This window comes from Onychostruthus taczanowskii, unplaced genomic scaffold, assembly GCF_017590055.1.
Source record: "Onychostruthus taczanowskii isolate IOZ18803 unplaced genomic scaffold, ASM1759005v1 scaffold4, whole genome shotgun sequence".
Taxonomy (NCBI): domain Eukaryota; kingdom Metazoa; phylum Chordata; class Aves; order Passeriformes; family Passeridae; genus Onychostruthus; species Onychostruthus taczanowskii.
In genome coordinates, this window is record NW_024501459.1 from 3,217,112 (window position 1) to 3,237,277 (window position 20,166).

Genomic DNA, 20,166 nt, shown 5'->3' on the forward strand with positions numbered 1-20,166 from the left:
ACAACAGTGGTCAAATTTTAATTACATATGATGAAAATCCAGGCTGGATAAGCAAAGTTTTCCCAATTAGTCTTTTCACTTGATGTCAAAGTACTCTAAGCTTCCCCAGAGACTTGTACCTCAAATGACTTACTGACGAGATTAAGAACTATGGTCACTTTTTAATTCTAATAATGAATCACAAGAATATTAACTGCTTCGTGTTGCAAGTGCCTGGAGCCAGGCTTCTATCTATGCAACAAAACTATTTTCATATGCCAAGCCAAGATCATCTTAAATTTATTGATTACATATTTTATACTGTCAGAAGCTAAAAAACACAGAATATATTGATAGCCAAATTATCTGGCTTAATACAAAAGAGATACAATGGATTTTGGAATGAAACCAGAACCCTAACATTTACAAGTATTTTCAATAACCACAAACTCCATGAAATTACAATTTCAGCAGTTAGTAGTGCACATTAAGAAAAAAAAAACACCCTGAACTTGATCTCTGATCTACAGCCTTAACCACTGGTGTTATACAGCTGGACTAATAATCTTGAGGGTATGTTTTCCCTGATGGAGTAGTGCTCATTTTCTTTTCCTCTTCTTATTTCCAGATTTTTTAATGTAGTTTCTAACAAGAGAACTACCCCACCCCCACACCCAAAAAAGCCCCACCCATACACTTGCTTTTATATGCAATTTTAACACTATTTTGAGACTTGGTATATATTTTAGTATTGATAATCAACATTTCTTAGGCTACTGCACTTTCTATGAAACACTAAGTCAACGCTTTATTAATTTGTCTGAGACATAAGGGGACAACTTACTTTTCTTGGAAAGTGACAACACTGATAAGCCACTAAAAGAAAAGAACAATTTTTCTAGGCTAATTATAATATCCATTATGGAACGCATATCCTTTAATAATAGTCTTTATTATGAGAATAAATACATAAAACAAATGCAATATATTAGCCACATTTCTTCATATACATTCAGAATAGAACAAGAAGGTAATAGGTATAATCAGCAGAACGAGTGAAACAAACAAATTTTTAGTAAGCCAACAACACTAGAGGAAAGTTGGAATGTTTATGCACCCGTAGCAGACAAAGAGCATGTGATTTCAGAATTTCCTTTGTATTCATTTAAAGAGAAACACACAGTAGTTGTAAGCACGAACTGCATGAACTGATGGAAGTGTTTAGCTCCGTGCGGTGGCCGTCTGAGGTTGTTCTGACTGCAACTGCTTCCCAAGGTATTCCCTGAAATACAACAAAAAATTAGATTGACAAATGTTCTGGAGGGTGGGGAGTGCAACGGTGGTGGGAATTACAAAGCGTATAAAGAAGAAAGAGCTTTAAGTTCAGAATTAATCCCTCAAAGAAGGTCAACTGGAGCAACAATGAGCGCACCCAAGCATCCATCATCTGCCCTATGAAAATAAAGTACAAATCAAACATAACAAAGCTGTGTAGAAAAGGAAGGAGTCCAATGGAAACATTTAGAAGCCCTGACAACTGACACAGAACACTCCTGAAGCTGAAAAATTTTGCTTGTTAAATACATATTTTAGAAGCTGTGGCAAAACATTTAAAAGCACCCCTTTCAACAACCCACCTGCAGGAGCACACACTGGCAATACAATAGGCAAGCAAATAGACACTAACTCAATAACTATATATTCAAGTGGAGAAAAATAAAATATAATCAGTCCAGGCCCACTGTATGCCAACATCTTCTTTAAAGTGTTTTCCTCACCTGCACTTTGAGGTGACTAAACCACTTACTTTCCATCTCTCAACACTGGAACATCTCCCAGGTTACTGGCACTTGCCCTGAGCAGCAGTGTCTAAATCCCATGAAAAAATACTGCACAGTTCTTCTGAACATTACAGTCCTTCACTCTCTCTTGTGAAAGCAGATCAACACTTCACAAAAAAGAACCACAAAAAAGCTGAAAGCGGTCTTTAATAATAGTAGCTGGGTTGCTGCTTGTCACAGAAAATACAATTATTGTACCACTGTATCAAGTGAAAGAGAGGTTTCAGGACTCGTGAAATGTAGGCGTTCTTTTTTCTGCTGCTGATCATACACTTAGTACTGTGCTTTCTCACTACACAGATATTTCAACCTACACAGGTTAAGCACTAGAAGCATCTCAGAGTGATTATGTTCAGAAAGATGTCTCAAAAAAAACCCATATAACTCAAGAGCATGTACTTTTGCTTTATTAAAAAATAAATTTAAAAGATCAGGTTTTTTGCACATTTCAAAAACTAGTTTTCAGCTTAGTGTCTTAGTGAACAGTTACCCCTTATGCATTACAATTCCTATTGCACAATGAAGTTCAGCACCTCAACTGCACCACCCAACAGTACTTTTCTCTGTTTTAACATTAAGCATCCAGAAAAGCAAAAGTTCCTATACAACATTAACTTCAAACACCTCTAGCAAAGAAAATAACATATAATTTGTATGCTGAACCACATGCTATGGTTTAGCACCTTCATTTACAGCTTCATCAGGTGTTGCTGTAAAATCACAGTATTTTAATGCCTGGGCTCCACTTAATGGATACAACTCCTGCTCGTAACAGACAGGTTATCACCCTCAGAGTAGAGGCTCCTGCTGGCAAAGAAGGAAATGAGCTGCTCTCCTGTGGTTTTGCAGGACTCAAAACTGTACCAGCAAAACAAAATGTGACAGTCATCCAAAAACACAGCCAGCAACTATGGAAGAGCTTCCACACTCACCAAACCTCTTTCTGCTCCCTCTATGCTTTTGGTTGTCTTTTTTTTTCATTTGTTTCATGCCTATGTGCATGTACTGATTCTAGTACTTCTTCTCTGACATCCAGCCTCAAAACCAGCTGACACTTGCTGCATACATGGCTCTGCTCATCATACTACAAGCCCACAACATTATTTATTCTTAAAGCAGATGAACCATATTGAATGTGAAATTCCCACACTATTACTTCAAAGTAGGAAAATCAATCAAGCTAATCATCCACAACACTAACTATTGCAAAGCTTACATTGTTTCAGATGCATGGCCAAGGCTTTCTAAAAACCCCACTAGAGTGCAGTGCAGTCAGCAAAAATCTCCAAGGCAGCAGAGGAGCAGCACATTTTGTAGGTACTTAGTGCCTTCACAGACATATTCAACTTCCACAGTAAGTAGAACAGTATCTTCCCTACAAAACCTTTTGTAGGTGTAAGGTTTAAGCCCAGGGTCAAGGAAAAGCTCTCATCCCATTTCCCTATATAGAATGAGTACCTGCAGCGACATCTCTACATTGTCACGCTGCAAATCCAAGTAAAAATCCCATAGTGCTCCTACCCCATCACCTCTTTAGCCACCACCAAGGGCCACTGAAATGCAAAAACTTGCATTACAAGCTGTTAGAAGGATCACTTAATTTTCTGTTTGGTTAGCACTTCCATTTGAGAGTGACTGGTTAACCTAGGACAAGTTATTGCATGGTCTAGATGAGATGAACATGGAATCATAGAATGGTTTGGGTTGGAAGAGTCCTTAAATCATCTGATTCCAAACCCTCTGCCAGGGCAGGGACATCTTCCACTACACCAGGTTGCTGAGAGCCCCCTCCAAGCTGGCCTTGAATACTCCACAGGATGGGGCATCCACAGATTCTCTGGGAAACCTCTTCCAGTGTCTCACCATGCCCACAGAAAATAATTCTGATACCTAATCTAACTCAGCCCTGTTTTATTTCACAGCCATCATCCCTTGGCCTTGTGCGAAGGCCCTCTCCAGCCTTCCTGTAGGCCCCCTTTAGCTACTGTACAGGTGCTCTAACATCTCCCCAGAGACTCCTCTTGTCCAGCCTTAACAACCCCAGCTCAGAGCTTTTCCTCACAGAACAGGTCTTCCATGCTTCTAAATCATCTTCATAGGTCTCCTCTGGACCTGCTCCAAAATGTTAAGCAGGACCCTGTTCTCCCTCTGCTAAAATACATATTAAAAGAATAAAAAGATTCAAATATATTTTATAAATACTAGTATTTCATCCCATTAGGAGGTTAAGAAGCACTGTCAGCTCCAATCTTCATTCATAAGTTGGACATAAGTGTCCATCCCCATGCTGTTACAAATTAAGGGTCTAGGACTTTATCCTGCACTGATACTTTGTTAAATCTTAAAGAGAAAAACTGGGATTTTAAAATTATCATTTACCTTGCAAAATTAAAGTCACCTGTAAGAATGCAAGCATTCAATACATTGCACTATAAGAGCATGTATGATGAAAGGATGGATCTTGTCATAAAATAACAAATCAGTTAATAAAATAATCAAAATAGCATCTGAGATTTGTGGTGCATGCTACAACGGAAAGTAATGAAGTAGGTATTAGACTTTTTTTTTTTTAATTGCAAGCTATAAGCCCAAGAACTGGATCACTACAAGGTATTTTAAACCATTTTCCTCACATTGTAATAAAAAGATCAGTTTTAGCCATCTTCTTATTTCCTTCAACATAAAACCATCCTTATTAAAAGCAGATGAACCTAGTGTAAAAAAGTTTGCATTTGAACATAACAGCATTCAAACATGAAACAACTGATTCACTATAAATTTACAAGAACAAAAAATATTACCTCTGCACTGCAGAAAAACTTCAAATGTGCAAGTGTAGTACATCACTTCTGAGACTAGCTATAAAATCTGCCATTTCTCAATTAAAGCTCAGACCAACAAGACTTGAAACACCACACACTTTCACTTCCCTGGTCACCCAAAAGTCTGACAGTGAAGCATAAGTAATTTCCATTTGCAAATTAATCTTTTCATTCTTACTAGAACAACCAAGTAAGATGGCTTCCACACTAGAAATTCCCCCTTTTTTAGGCCTCTTTTTAGACACACATTTTCTGCTGTTCCCAAAGTGCTTTTTCCAAGAAGAAAGGGAATCTTACAGGTGAATACATTAATTCATTTTATCTCAAATTCTTATTCTAATTTGTTTCTTCCTTTTGTTTAATTTAATCAGTTTTTGTTTCTCATGAGAGCCACTGACACCTTGAAGCAGAGATATACTTAAATGTCATAATTGAAACAAATGCTTAAAAGTTTATTTAGGAAAAGGCACACAGAACTGATCCAACATGTAAACTCAGTGAATATGGAATAAGGAGATTGCAAACCAGTACAAGACACCACCTACAAATTTTATACTAATATATACCATATACTAAAAGATCATTGTCAACAACAAATAACCTATGATAAAAGGGAAAGTTATAAGACAAAGACAACAAATCCCTAGGGGCCATGTGTTAAAAGAAACAAGCCTTGAAGTTTAAATAGTACTACTGTGAGTTATACTCCAAATCCCAGTGCAGTCAGATTTATCTGTCCTTTAAAGGACACTGAAAATTAACGGGCAAAGGAAGAAAAGTAGATGAAGCACAGAATAAAGGAAGGGTGAAATTTTCATATTTTCTCTTTTCTTACATTTAACTCTCGCATCCTGGTTATTAAAGCAGTTATCAAAAAATATTTTATAGTCTTGAATATCTGCAATCTCTAGCTTGGTTTAGCAGATTGAGGTTCCCAAGAAACAGAATGCCTTTCTTCAAGAAAAACCAAAATTAAAATATTGATTTTATTTTTCTCTATCTAAACAACATAAGCCTAGAGTCCCATACTTTGAAAATGAAATTGAAAAGCTAGTTCTAAAGAAATCCTTCAAAAAGTCTGCCACTTGACTCAATATACTCAAAAGACATTGCCAACATACACTGTTTACAGACAAATCAAAGATATGACAAATAGTTAAACAAACAAGTTCACAGGACAGGCAGCAGATAAAATAGTTTGAACAAACTGATCAGTTTTGCCAGCTTTATGTTGCATTTCTGTTAGAGGTCTAGTAACGTGGAGAGAAGTTATTAGACTAGAAAGAGATAGCCAGTTTCACTAATTTATTGTGGCTTTACAGGTAGGTATTTGAATTACACAACTGATGTACTCCCAATTCTAAGCAGGCTAAACTAACCCATGAAAACATTGTCTTGTAAGTGTTACACTCCACAGATCAGCCATCCCTGGAACCTCTGAGCAGTACACATGAAGTGGCAACACCATGACAAGGTTGGAACCATCTCTCTAGTCTCCATCTAATCCAATGTGAGGCAGAGCTGGAACACCCACCCTTTAACCCATTCCAGCTGTGTAGGCCTGTTTCTCACATGACACTCAGGGTATTCTGGTGAGACAGCACTTTCTGTTCATTTAACTCCCAAGTGAATTGCAGTGAATTGATTTCCACAAATAATCTCCCATGAACATGGTTACTGCAGAGTCACATTAACACTGGTGGTGGCTGGGAGAAAAGGAACTGGAGCTCCACAGGGGCCACCACAGGTGCATTTGCCTCCCCACAGAGCCACAATCACAGAAGCCAGGAAAGAAAGTAAAGAAACTAGGTTCAAATCAAACCTGGAGTGATGTCAATATTTGGTTCCTGATACGTAATATTAACCTTACTGCTGGATCCAAAGTTTTAATGCTGCACATTTTTATATATCTTTTCTATATACAGTATAAAAGAAAAAAATATATATACTCCTCAATATCATCATCTTCACAGAAGTAAACAGGAAGACAACAATTATAAAAGTAGTAAAGTAACAGAGATATCTTCCTAGAGAGCTGGGCTGGGAAGACTGCTAAAGCTGGAGTGCTATCACTGGAGAACTGCTGGTCTCTTTTGTCATTTGTTTACTGAACAAAATTTTCCTCTTTGACTCAGTGGATTTATGCAATATGAAACATTTCAATTTAAAAATGGTATTAAAGAATGTAAAATATGTGTCTGTTATACCAATGCCTACCATAAGTAGTTTTGAAGGTAAGTCATCACAAACCAACAACAAAAACAAAAAACAAACCTACACAGCAGAATTAAAGCCACTTTGACCAAACAGCTTGGGCCTCCAACACATCCAACTGAAGATTTTTATAAATTATCTTTTCCAGTGGAATCATGGTGATTTTCACCACGTATCTTCTTGACCTATAAATGTGGCTGTGAATCTCAAGACAGAAAAGATACTGCAAACATCTCTGCAATTCTCAATACTTAGTTTAACTGATTCCACCTTATACAAACAAATAGAACAAAAGCCAACAGCCAAGATAAACCAAATCTAGGACATTGTTTCTGTTTAATTATTCACAGTAAAGAGATGCTCAACATTCTGATGTGCACATAAAAACTAAACAGTCTGAATGGTTGTACAGAAAGATTATGAACATTACATAAGAGGTGCTTTGTGCTCCAAAGAGCCCTTTCTTCAGCTGAATGCAGTAATACTAATAGACAATCTACAGATTATCACGATTACTGAAAACATTACTCATAGCATGGTTTAAAGCCCTCCTTACAACATGAAATGCAGCATTAATGTGAGTCTTCAAACTGAGACATTACATGAACCTCCTTTCCTCTCAGCAGTTTCCCTGGTTTTGTCCAATCTTTGAAAGTTATTCTAGACTTCCAGTTCAAAACTTCACACACAAGCTATGAAGAAACAGCAGATCAATGAGCTCTTATAGCAAAGCTATTACTTAAACATCTGATTTTAAAAGAAAATAAACTGTGAAATCCAATTCAATGTGTGTCTTTCTACCAGAGAGACAAAGCACACACCATTTTTCACTTTTAAGATATGCTATGAACTAACACACATAGTCATTCTGTGAATTTAAAAAACCCACTTGACTAAGCCTTGCAATGTGGTTTGAAAACAGTTTCATATTTAAACAGAAGATTTAGTTACCACAAAGAACTTTTTTGCTTACAACACTTAAGAGCTTTTTATGCAAGAATGACCAACATAATAGTGTTTCACTGAATTTTCCTATCAGGAAATCAAGTTTTTAAAGAATGCTAATCAGAAATAAATTATGAAAAAGTTACTTCTTTGGTGACATGTTTTTCAGCATAGTTCATGAAAACGAGCAATTTCTTTGAAAAAAGAAAATGCAAACTGAGCAGGATGTCTGATATCTTCCATGCTAACATGAGCTCTAGAAATATTAAAAATTGTTTCTGCAAAGAGTAGAGATCTCATGACAGAAAACATAAGCACAGTGTAAATCCCAGTGAACATATGCCAAATAAAAAACACAGCCTCTACACCTACATGGAATGAAGTTTTACAAGAATACATATTTATGTACAAATAAAAAGATGGAACACTCTACTAGATCTCAAGTGTGCCTGTAATTAATTGGTTTTTTCTTAACTGGTCTCATTCCAGCTAGGAACTGTGTCTTAAAAAAGACTAATTTTTATCAGAGACACTATCTTCTCAAGCTTTTAATTTAGTTAACTTCTGTTAACTACTGAAAGGGAATTGTAGCAATAATGAAAGCTAAGAACCAGGAGAAGTAAATATAGTGGAAGTCATTATCCTGCAGGTATTGTTTCCTAGATTTAAGCCTGCTACTCCATCAAGCATTCCACACCTCAGTGTTGGGACTGGGGAAAAAGTAAGGGGTGAGGGTGGGTGCAAACTTTGTGGCTGCCAGTTAACAACCACTACACCCTGCACTTCTCACTCCCAAAAGCAGGCATTTGTACAGGAGCTATCTGCAGAGTAACAGTTTCTAAATATAGCATATTGCAAACCCTAGGCAGTTTCAGACTTTTTACCATCTCCCTGCAGAATTCCTCATTTTAAAAGATGGAGAGCGAGTAATTTTGTCTGGGCTGTGCATTTAGAAAATCATGTATGAACATGTTGCATATTCAAAGCTTGTCCAATTTGTTGCTTCATTCAGTATGCCCTTTATGAATTCCACTTCCATACCATACTTGATCCCACTGAAGTGACACATCCTTACTCCCACTGTTTCGCACCTGCCAACATACTCATACTCTTCATGTCAGTATCAAGGAGGAGGTCAGGAGCCCCATGCCCAAGGAGGTAAACGTCTGAGAGAAGCCTGTGTTGGAGCAAGGTCCCAACAAGGATCTGCAGATCCCTGGAGAGAGAAGCCCATACTGGAGCAGGTTTCCTGGCAGGACTTGTGACCCTGTGGACGGACACATGCTGGAGCAGCCTCTTCTTGAAGGACTGCACCCCGCAGAAGAGTGACCCATGCTGCAGTAGTTTGGGGAGGGCTGGGATTGCCCATGGGACTGACTCATGTTAGAGAAGTTCATGAAGAACTGTCTCCCATGGCGGGGACCGCATTATGGAGCAGGGAAAGTATTCCTCTCCCTAACCAGGGGGAGAAAACAATGTGTGACAAACTGGCCATTACCTCTATTCCATCTACCTGCAGCCCTAGGTGAGGAGGTAGAGCTCAGAAGGAGGGAGGGGCGGAGAGAAGGTGTTTTTAAGGTCATATTTACTTCTCACTATCTTGCTCTGGTTTTGTTACTAATAAATTCAATTAATTATCTCTAATTTGAGCCTGTTTTGCCTGTGACAGTATTTGGTGAGTGGTATTTCCTGCGCCTTATCTCAACTCAGGAATCCTTCGTTGTATTTTCTCTCCCTGTCCAAGCACAGAGGAGAGCAATACAGCAGCTTTCGTGGGTGCATACACCCAGGGTCAACCCACTGCACAGGTTCTTACTACCAGCATGGGGTGCCATGACTAACACAATTCAAGGCAGATTGAAACTCAGGATTAATTCCCATGTACAGGCAGTAAGTGATGCTAAAAAGATAATTTTGCTCCTCGCTTCATCAAGTGCATGATCATTTAACATGCAAATGTAACTGGAATATTTCACTTGAACTTATCTCATCTGAAAAGCTGACAGCAGCTATTGCTTTTGCCAATGTAACTTCACCATTTAAGAGAATGCCTGACAGTCTGATTTCCCCCCATTAATCCCTGACTTAAAAACCCCTAAGGGAAAGCCAGTTGAGCAGCCTGTAATGAACTACTCAAATTACTTAGGAGTTAATTGTCTCTAAGTTAAGCTAAGTCAAATGATACAGCTGTGTTTTAGGCAGAATACTACTTCAGCTGCCCCATGGCACTCCCTCAGTCCAAGTACCACAAGTTTTCCTTACTCTGTTAGCTCCAGGCACAACACTTGCACCAAGCCTCACTGTGGCAGAGCAAAGCTTTATTTTCTAATCTTTCTCTCCGTTAACCTTCAGTAAAAGCCTGACTATCTCTGTCACACATGTCACAGACAGTAATGCCAAATTGTTCTGTGCCAGTTAAACTCAAGGAAAAAAACACAATTGCTTTGAGTGAAATAACTGTAATTCCAGAATAAGGGGAAGCAAGAGGAAAAATGTTTATTGTTTCCCCAGCTCTGAAGAGCAAGGGAAACAAAACCTTGAAGTTGCTGAATAACATATCTTATGACAATGCAAAGCTTAGTAAGTAGGCACTTAAATCACAGTGTGTGGCAGTCAGGGGACTCAGCTTGTGTGGTGAGAAGAGACAGCAATGAAACAGAAGAGCTCCCAACACTCATCAAAAGCCAGATCTACACAAAGACAGATCTAGCTTCCCACATACAAACAGTGTGTCATTTCCTTCACTTAAGCTGCAAGTCCATGCCAGGGGGAACACTACTTTGGCAAATAAGAGCCAAGGACAATGTGTCCCAGAGGCTTGTTCCACTATGAATTAAACAAGAAAACATTCCCTACAGAGACGACAATGTGAATCTGGAAGTGGCACTAACTTGCACAGATTCTTTTTACTGACACCTTTGAAGATCTGAAACTAGGTACTTTTGCCATCTCCCCCTCAGTCTCAAGTCCAAAGGTTAACAAACTGTGAAAAGCAGGCACAGAAATGTTCATACCATTAAAAAACCAAAACAAATCTAGAAGATCAGATGTGATGTTTTTACAAGTAGTAGTCTCTCACTGAAAGTGAGAAAAAGCCAGGCTTGGCATTCAGGAAAACTTTTCCTACCAGTGAGGTTCGTGCTGGAGAAAGACCAAAGCCTTCCTATAAGATTTTCAAGACATCAGAACACACATGAAATAAAAACCATCCCTACTGCAGAAGGCAGTATCAGTAACTAAACTTTCCATGCTGTAATCTCAATTTAGTAGCAGCTGGTTTGTAATACTCAGAATGCTTCACATGTATCAGAAAAGCATAGTGAGAAAATAAATGTATTAAACTGAGAAGCAGGGTGGAGCACAATATACAATAATGATCAAAAATTATATTGAACATGACCATGTATTTAGACTCCATCTCCACACACTCAGAAATTCCATGTGATTAATCCAAGTACTCATTACAGGTGGAGAGCATTAGCTGGATTTTTCCTAGTAGGGTATTTGAAGACGTGTTTCTCTTTTATAGAAAGGTTCCCAGAGTATGTGAGGAAGGGAGTAGGATAAAATTAATATAACATGCACGAGAGTTAAAACCCATATTGTTCAGAAGGGTAGGGAGAAATTTAGCTTTGTTTTACCTATGATACACTGCAGAGAGAGACAATGGGAGCTTTTTGTCAACTTAGCCAGCCTGTCACAGCAAAGGGTGACTTAACCTGTCAGAAGGGGCTTGGTAGACCTTGTTCCCCTACCACTTTCACACTGCTAGCATCATCCTAACTCAGCCTTTCAAAAAGTTCACATTCTGTCATAGGTGAGAAAATTAACAGAAGTTATAGATATGTCCAAGCACTAAGCTTTTCAGAAATAAATGTTCCTTAAATTCAAAATTAAATTAGTCTTTTGTATCTCAACACTTATGTTCCAATATACTCAGATGTATTCCTGTATTTTATCTTCCTTTAAGGCAATGCCAGACTGAAAATATGAGCTCTGGTGCACTCATAATTAATAACCAGATTAAAAACTCCTAATTAGTATTTCTAACTCTCCATGCTTTATGCTTAGCATACGTAATTAGTTTGGCAACTTATACGAAGTTGCTTCATGAATACTGCTTTTCAGAGCTTCAGGCCTTCAATGCTTCCCTATAAAGGTCCTGTGTGCTGTTGGAAAGGCAGCATCACACACCAGCAAGTTCTGCAGCAGAATTTGCCAAGACTTCAGGGTTATTTGAGAACTACTCAATCAGCCCATAAACTTCTGCTACTCCACTCCACACACAGCTCAAATAAATTCATAGAATCATTACTCCTGACTTGGAAAGGAACAACAAGAACCATTGAGTCCAGCTCCTGGCACTGCACAGGGCCAGCTCAAGAGTCATACCAAGTGTCTGAGAGCACTGTCCAAACACTCCGAACTCTGGTGCTGTGACCACTTCCCTTGGGAGCCTATTCCAGTGCCCAATCACCCTCTGGATTAAGAACCTTTTTCTAATACCCAACCTAAGCTAAAATACATTGTTCAAGTGAATGACTTGTGTGACATTCAACCATGTAAGGAAGCTACTCAAATAAACTACCTACTACATGATTTTCCAAAACACACAGAAAAACTAAGTTCTTACCATAAGCATCATATTATTCTGCTGTTTAAAAGCTGCTGTCTTAAGACATAAAAATGTTATTTCTCCCCTAAAAGAAATCTACTGGCTTGAATCCTGTCTCCACAACAAAGATTGCTCATGGTTATTAGTATGTTAAATAATCTTCACATACCAGTTGTGAACCATCAGCTTCTGCACAGCCAGCAGTGCATTATAACGAACTTGCTGGTCTTCGTGATGCATGTGGTTCATGACCAGCTGCTTACCACCAAGCTGTTCAATCACTCTGAAAAACAGGAGAACAGCAAGTTTTTTGACATTACTTTCAATTCTGGGTAGCTATCCTATCCAACCACTTCCCATCCAAGGCATTAAGAGGTTAAGTTTAAATTATATAATATTGATTTTATTAAAATTATTTATTTGCCAAGACATACATCTCACCTGATGTGTTACAAATACATATTATCTTCTGTAATAACTACTGATTTTTTTGAAGAAAAGATTTTTTAAGAATTCACAACAGAGAGTGTTTATACTGGACTCCTGTTTGAGGAAATAAAAAAAAATTTGAAAAAAATAATCAAGAAACGAACCCTTTTCAGAAAGGGTTATTTACTTTACAAGCTCTGGAAAAGGATTTGCAGGTACAGCATTATCAGTTATTAGGTAGGAAAGGTAGTTCCCTCCACCCCATAAATGGATGATAATCAGGTCGCTCCATTTTTTGCAAGAATAAAACCTCAATCTCTTCTGGCACTGTCTAAATACAGAAGAACGCTTGTAACCACACCAACATCTATTAAATCACCCACCTCATACATATAGTGCTTTTTGAAATTCAAACTGTACTAGAGCCATAACTACTCCTGCACAAGATAAAGAGCTGGCTGTTAAGGTACCATTCCCAGAAAAAGGATATGCTTCAGCTGCATCTTTCACTACAAACTTCACCTCCACAGCCAGCCTTAACTTTTTAACAGCTATACCAAACCCTATGAAATACTGATGAAACCTCGTATTGCATGCCATGAATGTATTGCTTCTTAATGAAACTGGTGGAAGGCAACACACTTAAAACCTGAAAAAGAATCACCATCCAGATGACTTCACATGCAGCATTTCAGTCTGTCATAACAGTAAGTTTGGAGAGAATTTCCAAGGAATATGTAAGTTGATTTACTCACTGACTTTCATGTTTTTTTTACATCAGTTCTCTCACTTAGTAGTTTAACATGCTATCCTGTGAAGACACTATCATTTGCTTTAGAGGCTTAACCTGATGTTGTCCTACCATTCTAAGCTCACATTAGCTATCTGCATGTAATACTGCTCTTTTGATGGCCAGATTAATGCATTGCTGCTGCACAACACAATGTATTTTTGCAAACTACAGAACAGGTATGAGGACATAGCATGAAGATGAAAAAGAGAATTTTCAATTTCATTTTATAACTCAGTCAAAACTGTCCTTAAGACCACGGGGAATATTATTTCCCAATAATATTCAAACATTTGTTTCATAAAGCAGAAATGGATTCAGAAAAGTGCAATTGTTTCAAGCTGGAAAATTCTTGCCAAGAACTCAAGAAGTTGTTAGCAATGTAACAGTTTCAAAAAAACCTTTATGCCTGTCTTATGCAGCCTCACCTTTTTAATGAGTTAAATATAAAACCACTGCACACAAAGGCAAGAGTATGAAACACAAACAATAATTTTTTCTCTATTAAAGGACTGACTTAAGCCACTGGATTTTCAGGAAGTGAAAGGATGTGAAAAAGGCATTAAACTCAAAAGCTTCCTTATGCTAGAAGAATGCAAGAACCAGAATGAAAGGTTAAAAGCCTATAATCACAAATGGTAATAGGCTCTTTCAGATGACAATACATCACTGAAATTATGGCTGAAAACATGAGGAGTTGAAGAACAGCATTATCATTCTTGCATAATGCTGCCTACAGGTACAAATCACTTCCCAGCCACGGGCTTAACCCAAAGGTCTAAACAGTGAAGAAGGTTCACAGTGAATCATGTTCCTTCAAGTTCCAAATATGTCCAAAACACTATATTTAGTTTCACCTCTTCTCAACTGCTGCTTATTTTACAGAAGTAATAGAGCCCAGTGGAACAGTTACACGTGCACATCTTCTGCAGTGACTGCTCCCCATAACATCACTGCACTACGCCAAAATAGTGTCATTTCAAAAAAGTCTCTGGATGCTGAAGATTCAGGGCTTAACATGACCCATTTAGAGGGAGAAAGAAGACACAGCAGATAAAGACAAATGAATACAATTTAGACTCTTATAGCAGAAAACAAATACAAAATCCACACTACTAATCTTAAAGCCAGGGTGAAAAAGGGAATGCAAGCTTTTTTCTGAATCCTGAGCTGAAAAAGAGAATGGCTCTAGCTGTCCATCTCTTATACATGTAAAACACAAAGCCCACATGCATAGCACTCAAGAAATTCTAAGTGTTGATCATACATAACAATAATCTGTGGGCCACATGGAAGCTGTGCTGGTGGTCTGCGTTTATTTTTAGTGACAGGAAGCAACAGTGCTAAACTTTATTTCTGCTGTTACACTCTCAAAAAAGAGATACATAAAATATACTCTCAAAATCTTTGTGAGCCTCATGGGAAGCTCACAGTGCTATTGTCTCAACAATTTCATCCACAATGTGTAATTTTGAAAGCAACTTAAAATTATTTAAGCATTGGAGAACAGCCATGAAAAAACACAGTATCTTGTTAATAAGCATTTCTTTTGTCAGACAAAGGGAAAGATTAGCCAGAACTGAAGCTCTAGGTCTCCACTGTGCCCAGCAGGTGAAGTCAAGTAGTTTTAGTATCCAATTCATCTCTGCAACCTTCCAAGGCTAAAGGATGAACCAGTTAGGAGTTCACAATAAACACTTAACAGAAACAAAAGTTTTTAGGACACCTGAATTCTTCTACTCTTCTAAACCAAGGAACTGTATCCATTCCTGAAGTGAGTCACGAGCAATGAGAGTGTGAAATATCAATCACGAGTGCGAGCAGTACACAACCATGTATCAAAAAACCATCAGAAATGGATTATCATGCTGGAATGGACACATAATTCATAGGTATTTTAAGGTTTTAGTTAGTTCCAAAATTGCTGAAGTCATATTTGGTAAAACTACATTGGATGACCAACATAATTCTTTAAAAGAAAGAGACTGAGGCATTTCAGTTTGTTCAATTGAACATAAAGCTAAATAAGCCAAGACTGTAAACAGAAAGCAGCTAAAGTATTAGAATTGAGATAACAGTGTGGGTTAGAGCAGTATCTAGGTCACTTTTTATTTGCTGATGACCGCTTCTTTTGAAGACTGGCACATTGCTGAATAGGCTTAACACCCTGGGAGCTAAGTAGTAAATGTATAGCTGTAGTCCTAACAGCTATACATTGTCCCAACTACAGAGAGAAGGATACAGGTCCTGTTTATCCACTCTTCTGCTTTCATAGCTTTGCTCCAGCAACCACATGGCCATCCTAGCCCACACATTCATGTAAATGCACACAAACTGTTTAAAGATCATGGCAAACATGTAATAAAATTATTTCATATAAAGAGCAGTTCAAAGCAAGAACAACCAGCATTAGCCAGTCCTCCAGCTTTGCCACTTGCAGCACTATTAGTTTCCACCTTACTGAAGGATATCTTGCCTTTTCTTCAAAAACCATTTCAATTCTTACAAGACTACAAGGGCTGTGAGTATTTCTGCAGTCAACAAATCTTCCTAGCATACATATGGCCTGGAGTTTCAGTCTGTTGTCCATGATTCTACTACTGTCAAGACAGCAGTCTGAAGTGTTCATGAAATTCCCAACGAGGCTAGAAGACCGTTCTCATCTACCTATTGAGCTGATTTTAGCTGAGGTAGTTAATTTTCCTCTTTGTACTAAAACCAGTGTTGATTTCATTATTGTGGAGCAGCATTTGCACTGCACCAAGGCCTTTTCTGCTCCTCACCCCACAAGCAAGGGGACTGGGGCTGCACAAGGATGTGGGACAGGACACAGCCATGGCAGCTGACCCCAGCTGACCAAAGGGATATTCTATACCATATGGCAACATGTTCAGCACATAAAACTGGGACAAGGAGGAGGGGACCATTCAAAATGATGGTGTTTGTCTTTCCAAGTACCCATGATGTATGATGAAAACCTGCTTTCCCTGGGATGGATTAACACCTGCCTGCCTGTGGGAAGCAGTGAATTAATTCCCTATTTTCCTTTACCTAGTAAATTGTCTTTATCTCAACCCACAATTTTCTTTACTTTTGTCCCTCTTCCTCCTCCTGCTGTGGAGAGAGAGCAAGCAGCTATATGGACCCTGAGCTGCCAGCTGGGGTTATACCATGACATCCATTAAATCCTATGCAGAAACCAGGAACAGACTGCTTCTTTGCTACAAAAATTAAGTCACACGTCCCTCTGTGTGAGTGATGAACCAGATTCCAGCAAAAACCAAAGGCTTTTTTCTGCTTCAATGGTCTCTACCTTAGAAGTGCAATTATTCAGTAAACATCTTTGCTCACAGGTTTTTAAAGCAGTAAAATATAGCAATGTCTGTGTGTATTTCAACAGGAATTTAAGTTTATAATGAACATGAAAGCTATCACCAAAATGTGTATTTGTGTAGCTAAAACATGCTTAAATGGAAGAGTCGCAACTGAATCTGCGCATCACTGAAATTACAGCAGCAATTGTTTGTGGAAAAAACTTCTCTGTATTCTTAAGTCACAAAACAGTCTTTAGCATTGTTGGAATAATCCATATCTATCCCATGTCCAATAATTATAGTCCAATTAGTTATAAAGAGGAAAAATTATATGTTGATTAAACTCTTGATAGCTCTTCCAATTTCTTCTGGTGGCTGGCTTCTGCTTTTGTCTAAACATTGTATTCAATACTTACTTAAAACAATGGTTCTCTTCACGGTTAAGAGACATTGAAATCTATTAAGTCAAAGTTCCAGTTTGCAGTTTCTCATCTGACCTAGTTTGTGTTTCCTCATCTTCCCAATAAATAAAACTTAAGCATAACCTGCAATCCCTCTGTAGCATATTTTAATATAAATAAGCAGAAAATGCCACAGGCACAGTACACATTCCAGCTACCTTCTAGGATAACAACACACTGGCATTTTCCTACCGTTTCCCACGGGGATAGTGTCGTACATATTCTCCCACATCATGAGCAGCTACAGCCAGCACCTGTGGATCATCAGAAACCTCCAGAAGTTTTGTCAGGATCCTAAGAAAGAATTTTAAACAATCAAGTCCCAGGTTTTGGGTTGGTTTTTTATTTTTTTGTTTTGGTTTTCTTATTGATGTTTTTTTTTAATCAGTGATAACTTAAAATAACAAAGCCCATAAGCATAAAAATGTTTTACAAGTCACCCAAACAGTAAAGCTAGAACTTTTTCCAAACAATGCAGTTGTACTTAACAAAACTGGGAACCTGCCCTAATTAACAGAATTATTTAAAGTATTCACTAGAGTCAGTTTAGTGAGCTACCTACACAAACACCTATAACCAAGGACTACAAAATCTCTCCTTTTTTTATACATTGGCTTCCTGACCAACAGTTCTGAGTTGTAGATAAGCTTCATTAAAAAGCAGTTCTTTCCTAACTCAAAGACTGAGATTAAAGCTATGCTCCTTGCAAATTACTTCAGTGCCACGTTGTTTTAATAGCATGCACAGAAACACAGAGCTGTAAGAAGCATAAAACAGCTTATAGACTCTTAACACTGTCTGAATTTTTTAATTAAGTAGTTAAAGCACCTTTAGTGGAAAACAGCTACAAGTAACACTGTTCTCTAGCCAGTAATGAGAAGGGGGGAAAATGACACATTATGAAGGTTAGGCACAGCTGAAAAGGTTAAACATAGAGATCATTGGAAAATTAAGAGTATTCTATGCTTAGTGAGATGACAAATGTGTTCTAATCAGATAAAGTTAGAAACAAGCTGAAATTGGTAGGTTAAAAATTCAACTGGAATTAAAAAAAGGAACATTCTGGTAAAATTAAATTACCACAGCCACTGCCTCCCTAGAGGCCAGAAAGTGACAGGAAAACCACTTCTCAAATGAGAAGAACTCCTACTTTTGACAAGAAGAGGAAGCAGAAACTTGAACCATAACACTAACCAGAAGACACCAAAGATCCATATAATGATGTTGAAAATACAAGCCCAGCATCAAAGTAGGCAATAATAGCAGAAGGTATGAAAACAACTATATTTTACAATAGTGTGAGAGTATTAGATTTAGAAAACTAATAAGCCGGCAGATAAGGAAAAATAAATTATATGGCTCAAAGCAAATAAGGATTGTCTGTAAAATGCCTTCTTACAAGGCAAAAAAAAGTTCTGAGGTGCAAGAATCACCCCATTATGCTGTGGCAGAGGGTGGGTGGGTTTTTTGAAGTTTGGTTTGGTGTTGAGTTTTTGGGGAATTTTTTTGAGAGCTGGGGGTGTGTCAGGAACTACTGAAGACCACTGTCTTTGTAGCAGCAGAAGCACAAGAAATTAAGTCCCAGAATCAGGAGAAATAAGTACAGCAAAACATGGTAATCACTGCAGGAAATACTAAGCCCCAACATCAACTTCATGCTGCAGCTGTCAGCATCTAAAATTTTTAAGTCTATAGTCCTACATATTCAACAATATGCACTCAGGGAAGAATGTATCAGAATTTTTCTAAGGTGTCAGGCCAGCCAAAATGCACATAAAGCTCAAGATCACCTTGCTCTTGCCATGTCTTCTAATATCTCACATGCTCCATTTGACCTCCTGATTTCTGTTAGATCTGGCACTTACTAGCAAGCCCTGAACTGAAAGAACACCATGTGTTATCAGTTAATGACAAGAGCCAGGCATCATTTCAGGACACAGTTTCATATGCCAGACAGCCAGTCTTTGATTGCAAATAAATATGAGTTCAGGTTCAGTTCATTTAAAAATCTGCGTACTCCAAACACAGTTCCAACACAAAATAGACACACTGCAACATAATGCACTGAGTCAAATTTTTCATGGAATAGTACCACAACTTTCAACTCCCAAATATCCAAGACAGGAGTTCATTACTCAGATCAACATCCCCACACAACACAAATCTAAGATTAAGATACAGTAAAAACATTTTTTAATCAAATCAAACCTGCATGCAAGTTAAACTAAAGATATTCCCTCTATCATAAATACATTTTCACCAGTAAAAGCAAATAAACAGTTCTGGTTTTTGAACACAGCAAACTCTCTAAAACATTCTAAAATAAGCAGGATGTTTTGACTTCTTTCATTCTTGACTTTGCATTAAAATGTAAAACCTTTATTAGATTCTGGTTCATTTAAACACAGAAAATATTAAAGGATCCCATTATTCAAGACTTGAAAACTTACTTGAGTAGTTCGTAATTCTTCTCATTTAGTCTTACAGCATTCTCCCGCCAAAACTTCTCAGATTTGTGCACAGGACTCCACTCCAGTCTTCCTGACTTGAGCTCAGAGCTGTATTCATCAAAGGAGCTGCAACACAAGACCTAAATGAGATATTGGCCAAGCTTCTACAAACACTTTGAACCATATGCCCAAGCCTGTCCCTAACAAAGCGGGAGCTCAAATTGCTATGACGCATTTGGAAGTCAGTGCTCTGCAGAGTATGAGAATTGTTCCCTGTCTCACCATTTTGTGAGTAAGAAAATGCAT

At 38.0% G+C, this 20,166-nt stretch overlaps 1 protein-coding gene across 2 annotated transcripts in view; it reads right to left on the minus strand.

Moving 5' to 3' along the window:
* Positions 1-255: 255 nt before the first annotated feature.
* The window catches only part of ATP6V1H (ATPase H+ transporting V1 subunit H), a 48,530-nt gene continuing 28,619 nt past the window's right edge, over positions 256-20,166 (minus strand). For both annotated transcript variants that reach the window (XM_041412758.1, XM_041412757.1), the window contains exons 11-14: positions 19,861-19,986; positions 17,603-17,704; positions 12,586-12,699; positions 256-1,261 (exon numbers count right to left, since the gene is read on the minus strand). In XM_041412758.1, the coding sequence (XP_041268692.1) occupies positions 1,201-1,261; positions 12,586-12,699; positions 17,603-17,704; positions 19,861-19,986 (403 nt within the window). In that variant the 3' untranslated portion in view covers positions 256-1,200. The remainder of the gene's footprint in view (positions 1,262-12,585; positions 12,700-17,602; positions 17,705-19,860; positions 19,987-20,166) is intronic.